Raw genomic sequence first — 11,600 nt, forward strand, 5'->3', positions numbered from 1 at the left:
TTAAAAAAAAAAAAAAAATTAACCCCTGCCAGTGGAGGGTTTCGGTTGCAATAAACTTACAGATTAATTTGTGGAAAATTTAAATATCATTCTGAAACTTTCTGTCCAGGAATGCAGAAGGCCATCTTTAAGGATACTGATTTTATTTTCAGAGTCTTCAACGATTACATATTTTTAAGATTTATCCCTAAATTTAAGTTTTTATTGTTGTTTTAAATAGGATCTTTTAAAATGTACATTTGCTAGTTAGTCATTGCTAGTCACTATGAAAACTGTTGATCTGTTTGTTTATAAGTTAGTACACAAGGAAAAGTGAGCATCATGTAGTATATACAGATGTATACTTCTAAGGTTATCGACCTGAAAGCTATAGATTGTTATAAATTAGTATTACTTCAATAAAATATTAAAGAACGTAAACAAGATACATTTTGTTGGTTTTCTCAATTTTAAAAATTTGGTCTTGTTGGCTTGAGATCCTTGCTCATTCTGTTTCTAAATGCATTTCTTCATTAGTTTGATAATTTTGCAGATGCTTAAATGTTATGTTTTAATATATTATGAAATTCAAAATTTGGTCTCCTTTGTTTACATTTCTCAAGTATTCATAAAATAAATTCTATTTTTAAAAGAGAAGCTGATGTTTTAAAAAATAACTATTTTGTAACATATGTTCCACTGATTGGGAAAGAATTGTCTCATACAAAACTAGTGATAAAGGACTGATCACAAAGATATATAAAGAACTGATGAAACTCAACAAAAATAAACAACCCCATCAAAAAATGGGCAGAAGATCTAAAAAGACACTTCTCCAAAGAGGAAATGCAGACGGCATACAAGCATATGAAAAAATGTTCAACATCGCTTGTAATAAGGAAGATGCAAATTAAAACCACAGTGAGATACCACCTCACCCCAGTGAGAATGGCACATCTTCAAACAACTAGCAACAACAAATGTTCCCACTGCTGGTGGAAATGCAAACTAGTACAAACACTGTGGAAAACTGTTTGGAGGTTTCTCAGGCTGCTAAAAATGGAGCTTCCCTACAACCCAGCAATCCCACTCCTAGGTATCTACCCAAAAGACAAAAAAAAAAAACACTGATTCAAAAAGACACCCCCATGTTTATTGCTGCTTTATTTACAATAGGAAAGACATGGAATCAACCCAAATGCCCCAAAGTAGATAACTGGGTTAAAAAGATGTGGTACATATACACAATGGAATATTACTGAGCAACCAAAAAAAACCCACATGCCTTTTGCAGGAACATGGATGGAACTGGAAGGGATCATGCTTAGTGAAATAAGCCAGAAGAAAAAGAAAAGTACCAGATGGTTTCACTCATAGCAGGAGCATAAAGGATGGGGGGTGGTGGGAAATAATGAACAACTATGTACCAGAGACATTTTATGGGGGTGGAATGGGGAATGGGATCAAAAATGGCAGGACGGGGGCGTGGGGGTGGGAAGTGCCCTGGAGTATGGTGATGGCACACGGGTGAATTGGTGATGGGAAGTCCACAGGGATTACAACTGAGATGGAAAAAAGGCACAAAATGATGTAAAAATAAACTATTATAAGGTGGGTCAGCTCCCAGCTTGGGGATCAGTCTGGTGCTTAGTGGGTATAGATGGCTTCATAGTGCTGAGACATAATCCCTCGTGCAACATTCTTGTTTTAATGTTACTTCCTTTATTTTAAAAACAATAAACAAGTCAATTGGTCCTGAGCAGTATTAAACCTCTTTCCTAAGGTGAAATAGAGGTTAGGTTTTCATCTAAATGGTTTAATGTATGGCCTCCAAGGGTTTTCACTGGAGCTCTGTGAACTGAGGACAAAGGCACTTTGCAGTGGTATAAGTGTGCAGATTGTAGACTCTGAAGTGACGGTAAGAATTGATCTTCTAATGAACAAAATCAGGTGAGTGTTTCCTAAGATCAGCAATACCCTTGTGCCTATCCATTAATGCTAGAAGTTTTCAAATTATTACCTCTGAGATTCTGGAATCTCTTCTGGGTTCATCTTTGATTCTGGGCCTGGTCTTCATCTTTGACCATTTTCCATCCCTACTAATTCAGGGATGCAGAATATTCAGAACCACTGAAATGATTTGAAAGAAAAATACTGGAAATGAACAATTGTAGTGAAATTGAAGTGTGAAAATTCTAATTCATAGTTGCTAGAGTGGTCATTTAGTATGTAAATAAGACACCAGTGTCCTCAAATTACCAGAGAAGCCATCTGCAAAATGTTACAGGGCTGTCCAGGCCTACAAAAATGAGGAAATAGTCTGTTTGGTGGCTTCTAATACACTCTTCAAATTTTATTTGTTCTGTCTTCTTGCCCCTTCCTCTGAAGAATCAACTTTTTCATAAGCAGATAGTGCTGGTAAAGAATCAGTTCCTTAGCAGAAGTTATACATATGTGAATAATTGTCCTCATTAATTAATAGTACAACTCAAGTCACTTTATATATGCAGTCACTATTGCATCCTTTTTGAATAACCTGTGTTTACCCCGACTCAGCATATTTCCTGCACTCAATACAAATGCGTGGATTTAAAATAAGCTTCAGCTATTGCTTGAATTAAGGTCTTGTTACATGAAGAGGAAAACATTTCGAAAAATGAAATGGTTCTTTAACTTTCTGCAGTTGAATAGCTTTATATTCTTTTCTCCTTTGCAGAATTTACACTTTTAAAATGTCATTAACTAGAGAAAGAAGTATGCTTAATGTTTTGGAGTCTGTCTACTAAAGCTTGTTGCTTAGTACTCTTAGGGTTTGACATTAGTACTTGGCTTATTATACCTCCCATAGTATATAATTAATATTTGGATTTGCAATTAAGTAGGTCAAATGCATTTGAAATACAAGGGCAGATTAAAAAGACTAGAAATGTACTATTGCTTTAGGACTCGGTCTTTGTTTTAAATATTAATCTTCCGTTAATGATGATAACAAAAAATTCTAAATAATTTAGAAGGAATTCCAAAAAGTTGAACAGTTTTAAGTATTTGAGTTCTGTGTAGTATCTTCCAATTAAAGAAAAGAAAGTTTCTGAAGACTGGAAGATACTGTCCTGGAAAGTCCTTATGACAAGTCTCATTTGGAGCAATTAGAAAAAGTTGTATTGGAAATAATGCCTTTAAAGTAAATGTTAGACTTAAAATTTTATTGGGGTGCTGTAGGTTCAAAAGCTATCTTTTTGCAGTAAGTACCAGACAGGTGAATCAGCGTAACTCTGCAGTAGTCTCTGCAGCATTTTGGCATTTTGTGCTGAAGGTGCTTTGTTTAGATTTTTAAGGTTCACTAATATTACAGGGATTATAAATTAAATTTAGTCTCTAAGTCTTTACAGACATGTCAGCTACTTAAAAGAGTGCCCAGTGGTTTTAACTCAGTTGCTTTAACATATGTTAATATTTGTATCTGCTAGCTGGTGTTTCTTCTATATATTGATAATTCAAGACTCAGTAGCAGACCAGTGGTTTTCTAATTGCCACAGTGACAGAAGGAGGGGACCAGTTTCCTTCCTGCCTCCAAGGACTTGCCAGTTATGCACCAGTTGTATTTTGAATTCTTTTTATTCACATAGACCCTCTAACCAGAGAATTTGGAAAGAAGACAGTTTGGTAATGATTGAGATTGATCAAGATGATTTAAGAGTTGATACCATAAATTTGTCAGTGTTTGCTAGCTGTTGTAGATAGAGTGCCACTCTGTACTTGTTGAAAATGTGGTGCTTTTCCCCCTTCCTCCAAATCTTAGTTATGATTCACAAAAGTTACTGAGTTGTTTTTCAGCTTATTAAAGGAGAAAATGAAAGTAAAAATTGAGTTACGCTAATGAATTGAGTTTTATACATTTGTCAACAGAATTCTATTTTTAGTTGAATAACAGCTTGCGATCTAGTTACTATAGTTTATAGAATGTATAACTGGCTGTGGTTTTGAATGTTATTCTTAAGACTGTAGTTAGTGACCCACTAGGTTTTAATTGCAGGGAAATCTCAGAGAATGTGATAAAGTTTGGTTTAGCGTAGGAAATATCCATTCTTGCTTTCCTCGAAGTTGGCATCAATAAGTACTTAATGACAGCAAAATATATTGAAAACATGTTCTGTAAAGTCTAGCTATTATTAAAATGCCATAATAACTGTGTGTGAGTGATAACTGCTTTTTTGTTGGAGAAACTGTGGTAAGAGGTCCTCCCTGGTGGCACAGTGGGTTAGGGCCCAACACTGCAAGCTAGCTGCAGCCGCTTCAGTGAATGTTCCATCCCCAGCCCTGGAGATGACCCACATGGTGCAGCAGACCTCTCCTGTCTCACCCACTGCTGCCCTCAGCAGTGTACTTCATTGATCTGCCTGTTCTGCTCCCCACGTTGCCTCTAGTGAGTCTTCTCACTGCCCCTGCACCTCTGGCCAGTATCCCAGTTCTGTGTGCATAAAATAAATAAATCTTAAAAAAAGAAAGAAAGAGAAAGAAAAGAAACAGTGGTAAGAGGAAGACTTCAGGAAACTCCTTAAGAAAAATATAAAATAAGTGGCAAATTGAAAATTATAAAAAGGGAATGTGGGTGAGAAATAGAAAGACATGTATAGGCTTGGCCTTGTAAATTTCATTTAAACTCCTTTCCTTGGGCTTTGCAGATAAGATTGTTTATTCTCTTTATTATGTTTTAAAATACCACTTTTATATCTATAATTTACAATAAATTAATGCCAAAATCCATTTTAATGTAGTATAAAGCTTTCAAATTTGAGTTCTGCAGTATTGGGGAACAAACTGTACGAGTACTAACTTTTTGCTTACTTGTGGCTCCTGACTGTATGTGTTGCTTATAAAGCAGAAGCTGCACAGAGTCTGTCCTGTTGGTGTTTCACTGAGCATTTGCTGTTGTTTAGAACTGCTTGTCTCCTCATTGACTCAGTGTTCCCACGTGCTGTAATCTCTACACCAGACGAGAGCATCCACCAAGTGCAGACTTCCAAGTGGGAGCCAAAGTAAGGGTAGGAAATGAAGCTTCTATAAAATTTTGTGGACAACTGTTGCAGAATGTTTTTTTTGAAAATGGTGCCTAATAAATGGAAAAGTAGGTCACATCTCATTTTTTATAGTCTTTCTACATCCATCTTTCAAAAGTTCGCTTATGCTCAGTGATCAAAGTAGACATTTACAAATAGTGTGGTGTGGAAATAATTTTAAAATAACAATTTAAATAATTAAACAATTTTGTATTTTTTCCATTTTCTGTAAGCAATGGCTTTTTTAAAAAGCCTTGTTACAACTAACAACACATTTGATCATTTCTTCTCATGGAAAGGGCTGGATGACTAAGAGACATGAATGATCCTGTGGTTTTCTTTTATTCTCATCAAACTTTATTCCCAATTTTAGTCAGCAAATGAACTGTTTAGAGTTCGTTTTCCTTTACTAGCTATTGTTATTGTTAGCTTACTTTAGTAAGCAAGAAGAACTTGAGTCAACAAGTTTGCAATAGAAAGGAGAATGTATGGAGTCTAATAAAAATAAAATTACCAGAGCCTGCATTATTCAAGGAGTTTCTGAATTGAAACATGACTTTAAATAGGGGTGGGAGTGTGGGCTGCCTCAAATCTTAACTTTGAAATTAAAGAAAATTTAAGTTATCAATTATTTATCATCCATTTACTATGGTTAACATAAAGAAACATGTAAGGTATCATAAGACTTTTTGGGATGAGATGGTTGTAAATGAGTATTAAATATAGTTTTGATGTTCTAATATTTGAGAGTAAAACAGTTTAAAAATAGACTTTTGGTTCTTTTGGTTTAATTAAAGGGAATGTGAGTTCATGTGGAGGAAGAAACTTTCCAGTATTCAGAATTCTTTCTCAGAGCTGTCTTGTTTTCTCATTCCAGACACATAAATGGTAGAACAGCAGCACAGCATCTTATGTGACTCAGCTCAGCTCTTATCATATACTTTGGTTAATTTACTGTTTGTACGTTCTTAATAAGTAATCATCACAATTGTAATAGCCCTATCTGGTGGGCTATTTATATATTTCAGCTCATTCCACCATCACCACTAACTTATATGAAAGAGTTGTCTTATTCTCATGTTATGGATAAGATCTCTCTAGAGAGGGAGGAGGGAGCCTTAGAGTGTGGTGAGGAAGATACTAGTTCAGGTGGAGAGACTGCAAACCCATGCTCCAGAGCAGTCAGGAAAGCTGATTTGGAGTTAGAACTGCTGCTGCTTAATGAGAAAGGAAAGAAAAAATAAGAATGGGGTTTGTGTGAATGGTGATGACTTCATTTAGGATGGTTGCCTTTTAAGGAAGGGAAGCACAGATTTTATAAAAGGGGGTTACATCCATCCACTTTTATTTTTTGGTAAGATTTGTTATTTTCCACCTTGAGTTGCATAGATTTTTGTTAGACAGTTCTTTGAACATTATTAATAACATTTAAATTTGGACCGTGCTTGTGATGGAATCACAAGCTTTGAATAATTAGATAAAATTGGGGATATTTCATCAGTGTGAGCATCATAGCTACCATGTCTTAATGTGGTTAAGGATATTTACTAAACATTGAATTTTATGAAATCTCTTAAAATGTTCTTTAATGCGGCCCTCCCTGGTGGCACAGCGGGTTAAAGCACAGCACTGAGAATCTAAAGCCGCTTCCGCATGAGTTCGATTCCCGCCTGCCCCGGAGGTGACCACATGGCGTGGCAGACCTCTCCTGACCCGCCCGCTGCTCCCCTCAGCAGTGTACTTCGTTGATCTGCCTGTTCTGTTCCCCACTCTGTCTCTGGTGAAGCCTCTCGCCGCCCCTGAGCCTCTGGCCTGTACCCCAGTTCTGTATGCACAAATAAATAAATCTTTAAAAAAAAAAAAAAAGAAAAAAAATGTTCTTTAATGCATATTTAAAATTAAAAGTTTTACCTCCCTTTCTTTCTTCCCTTCCTCCCTTCACTTATTGTAGAAATATTAGACCATAGCAATTAACACAAACAGATAAAATCCCATAGTCTTACCACTGAGGTAAATGTATTCTCATTTTTTTTCTTTGTGTTGTTTCTTTCAGAAATATGGCTATATACATCTTTCTGCAGGAGACCTTCTTCGTGATGAAAGGAAAAACCCAGAATCGCAGTATGGTGAACTCATTGAGAAATACATTAAAGATGGAAAGATTGTGCCAGTTGAAATAACCATCAGTTTGTTAAAGAGGGTAAGGAGTGTGAATGTCAATCAATTTAAGCCAGCAAGGAAATGTGAAATTAATTGCACCTTTCCTTTAAGTAATGAAGGAATCAGAGTATTTAACTTTTGCTTGTGTCATGGTGTTTGAGAATGGCAGTAGAAGTCCCACTTTCACCGAGGAAGAAATTGGGCAGTAGTAGGGATTCTTTTCCTAGTCTAGGAGTAGCTGCAGCTCAGTTTACCATCCGTATATATACACTGGACCTTTTGTTGCCAATGCACAGTTCTCTCTTCTGTTTTCGACGTCTTCTTCCTTTTCTCCTCTTCTCCTCCTTTCTCTTTCTCTGAGAGACTGAGGCCTTCAGAAGTGACATGCTTCCTATCACAGCAAAGTGACTTAGGAAGGTGATCAGGCTCTTTAGTAGTTGAAGCAAAAATAGGGCTTGTCTCTTAACACTATTCATGACTGTAGACATGTGGAAAAAAATATATTTATGTGGATATATGAAAATAATATATGTTTATTGTGGAAAATACAAATTACAGAAAAAAAAAACAGTGTAAAAGTATGTGTACAGAATGGGAGGAGGACCACAATACCCATATACAGAGTGAGGGAACCATAATGCATTGGCTTATTTCCTTGAAGTCTTTTTTTTCTTTCTCTGCACCTTTCAATCTACTTATGATTTAAAAATGAATAATAAAACTCATATATATCTACTGCCTGCTTAAAAAATTACATCTTGTTTCAAACTGAATCTTCTTTTGCCTTTAGGAAATGGATCAGACAATGGCTGCCAATGCACAGAAGAATAAATTCTTGATTGATGGGTTTCCAAGAAACCAAGACAACCTTCAAGGATGGAATAAGACCATGGATGGGAAGGCAGATGTATCTTTCGTTCTGTTTTTTGACTGTAATAATGAGGTAATGAAATTATTCATTTGCCTGTGTTGGCTTTAAGTAGCCACCGAACAGTAAAGAAAAGTGTGGGCTTTAAAATTTATATTTATATATTTTATACTGTTATTTTTAATTGGTAGATTGAGTGGACAGAACAGGGCTGTGTTGCTGGTGGAATATTAAAATCTGCTTGAGATCAGCAAACTTGTAGACCTAAATTTTGAAAAAAGTTTTTTTTTTTAAATTGAGAACTGATTTATATAATATTAAGTAATAAGTTTAATTATTACTCTTGGATATGCTCTGTTACCAGAGTATCTTACCTTAGGTTGTCATTTTTGGAAAACAAACATTTCTGGCACGGTGAGAAAACTCTTTTTAAAAGAAATACACATATAAATACATATGTGTGTGTGTGTTTATATATTTATGATAGCCCAATTTGTCTTCTAAGAATGAAATGATCTTGAGAATAGCAGGAGAGCTTTCTTTTTCCCTCGGGAACTTCTAATAACACACCCAGACATACCTTTGAATAACTAAGTGAATTTCTCGGAATCATTTAATTAAGAGGCCTGACTTTTTGACAGCTGTAATATAAACTTCATTAAATTAATGCCGACAGCCTGAATGAATAAGAATCTGAAATAGTGCCTTGAAGGAAGTTGGCTTTTCTTGGGTTGAATGGCAAATGTGCCTCTGGTAGAGACTTGTAGCCTTTGAGTTGTTTTAAATGTAACTCTTTTCTTCCAACCCCAAAAAATGTGTTTTCACTTATGCTTCAAAGTTAACTTTAGAATGTTACCACAACTTTATAACTAAGGAATGTTTATTCATGATTAACAAGGGATATTCTATTCAAATGCAAATATGGTGACTTAAATATTTGGTTATTGAAGGAATTAATTGAAAAGTAAGCAAAAATGGAACAAAGTTTGAGGCATGTAATTCATACCTAATAAGTTAATAATATATCCTAGATGGAACCATATATATATACAGATCTTCTTTTTATTGCGGTTTGAAAAAAAAAAATACACAGGAAAAACTGAGTCATGAATGAATTCTTATTCTGCTCTGTACTTATTTAACCTAGTTTATATAAATCGAACCACATGTTTGAATTTAAAGGAGCTCTGCATGTTGATTAATAAATTAGACACATTGGGCTTAATGCAGGTTTTTTGAAAATAATCATTTCAAACTTTATTCTCTTTTCAACATAAGAGAATGGCAAATTCATATCTGTGTACTATTTTTTTTAAAGATTTATTTATTTATGCTAACAGAACTGGGGTACAGGCCAGAGTTTCAGGGGCAGTGATAGGATTCACCAGAGACAAGAGTGGGGAGCAGATCAGGCAGACTGACAAAGTACACTGCTGAGGATAGCAACGGCCGGGTCAGAAGAGTTCTGTCACGCCATGTGGGTCAGCTCCCTGGCCTGGGATCAAATTCATGCTGCAGTGGCTTTGGAGTGCTTCATAATGCAGTGCTTTAACCTGTTATGCCACCAGGGAGAGCCCTCTGTACTTTTTTAACAACATATAAATTTTAAAGATTTATTTTTATTTTTGCATATAAGAACTGGGGTATAGGCCAAAGGTGTGGGGGTGAGAGGACTCACAAGAGACAGAGTGGGGAGCAGAACAGGCAGACTGACGAAGTACTCTGCTGAGGGGAGCAGCAGGCAAGACAGGAGAGGTCTGCTCTTGTGCCATGTGGGTCACATCCCTTGCTGGGGATTGATCTTATGCCACAGTGGCTGGTGATAGGTTAATAACACTGAGACTTTAACCCTTGTGCCCCTGAGGAAGCCCTTAATAACTTAATTATTTTTCTTTTTAGATCTGTATTGAACGATGTCTCGAGAGGGGGAAGAGTAGTGGCCGGAGTGATGACAACAGAGAGAGCTTGGAAAAGAGGTACTTACAGTTTTTTTTTAAAGATTTATTTATGCATACAAGAACTGGGGTACAGGCCAGAGATGTGAGGAATGAGAGGATTCTGGGGTACAGGCCAGAGGTGTTGGGGGGGGTGAGAGAATTTACCAGAATTTACCAGAGACATAATGGGGAGCAGAACAGGAAGATCTACTGAAATGATGTGCTGAAGGGAGCAGTGTGAGGGTCAGGAGAGGTCTGCTGGGCCATGTGGGTCACCTCCCTGGCTGGGGATTGAACTCATTCTGCAGTGGGTACAGCTAACTTCACAGTGCTGTGCTTTAACCCATTGCACCACCAGCGAGGACCTTGCTTCGCAGTTTTTACACATAGCAACCTAAGTCCCAGTTTGGAACTTCAGTCACATTAAATACCTTCTGCACTTTGGTCCAGAAAAAGAAAATGCCAGGCTGAAATAGTAACAGGACGTGTCTCAGAAGATGATGAGGGAGTCAGTGTTGGGTCTGTGATGTCAAACTCAGAGCTATCCTATAACATGGAGGACAGTGGATGGATTCTTAGAATTTTGCAACATTTGGTTGTTTTTGTTTTTGTTTTTTGCAGAATTCAAACTTATCTTCAGTCAACAAAACCAATTATTGACCTATATGAAGATATGGGGAAAGTCAAGAAAATAGATGCTTCTAAATCTGTTGATGAAGTGAGTATCCTAGTTTGCCTCTAAAAAAACAAGTCAAGTGAAATTGTGATTTTTTTTTTTGTGGAGAGGATGGTCAGGAGAAAAAGAAATACTATGACATAGTAGTTGGGTTTTCAGAGACCTAGAGCCTAATGAAAAATGTAACCCTTTTTGGGTAGGCACTAAAATAGGTTTTACAGCTTCAGACTTATTCTACATAAGAAGTGGCTGGTTTATTAATTAACTCTCAAGCACTGGAAAATTGGCATTTTGAAAACTAATTTGGACCATATTTATTCTTTAAAAATCTATGACATGAAGAACAAGTCATCTAACTTGCCCCAGCTGTTTCATCTCTTCCGTCACAGAGCACATGGCTGCAGAGTGTGAGGCTTCCCTGGCTCCAGGGCGCCAGCGCTTTCTGCAGTGAAGGCTCGCAAGGAGTCAGTGTCCGGCAGATATTTCTAGTGTCTTTCAGTTTACCTAGTCTCCCTTTCCTTACTCCCAGAGTCTTCATCCTCTGGACCTTTTTATCATACAACCATTTCTGGTTTTTTATTCATTGGCACTTATGAGGTAAAGTAATACCTCAGAAAATTCTGTTTTAGAATCATTACTAAGGAGATCAGCCACATTATTTTTTTTTTCAGATGCTAAAATTTTTAAATTTTAATATAAAAATCAGTCAAAGTTTAATCTTGTTTTTAAAATAATATAATAGTTTGTTTTTACATCATTTTGTGCCTTTTTTTTTTTAATCTCATTTGTAATCTCTATGGGCTTCCCATCACCAATTCACCCCTGTGCTATCACATAGACCAGTGCACTTCACCACCCCCCTCCATTTTTGATCCCATTCCCCACTCCACCCAGTAAAATGTCTCTGGTATTATCTCCCCTCC

At 36.5% G+C, this 11,600-nt stretch overlaps 1 protein-coding gene across 1 annotated transcript in view; it reads left to right on the top strand.

Moving 5' to 3' along the window:
* The first annotated feature begins 5,684 nt into the window (after positions 1-5,684).
* CMPK1 (cytidine monophosphate (UMP-CMP) kinase 1, cytosolic) overlaps positions 5,685-11,600 on the top strand; it is a 7,981-nt gene continuing 2,065 nt past the window's right edge. The window contains exons 1-5 of the mRNA XM_012722118.1: positions 5,685-5,705; positions 7,090-7,236; positions 7,987-8,139; positions 9,964-10,040; positions 10,623-10,719. Of these exons, the coding sequence (XP_012577572.1) occupies positions 5,685-5,705; positions 7,090-7,236; positions 7,987-8,139; positions 9,964-10,040; positions 10,623-10,719 (495 nt within the window). The remainder of the gene's footprint in view (positions 5,706-7,089; positions 7,237-7,986; positions 8,140-9,963; positions 10,041-10,622; positions 10,720-11,600) is intronic.

Source organism: Condylura cristata, unplaced genomic scaffold (genome assembly GCF_000260355.1).
Source record: "Condylura cristata isolate star-nosed mole 26May11 unplaced genomic scaffold, ConCri1.0 scaffold00008, whole genome shotgun sequence".
NCBI classification, from domain to species: domain Eukaryota; kingdom Metazoa; phylum Chordata; class Mammalia; order Eulipotyphla; family Talpidae; genus Condylura; species Condylura cristata.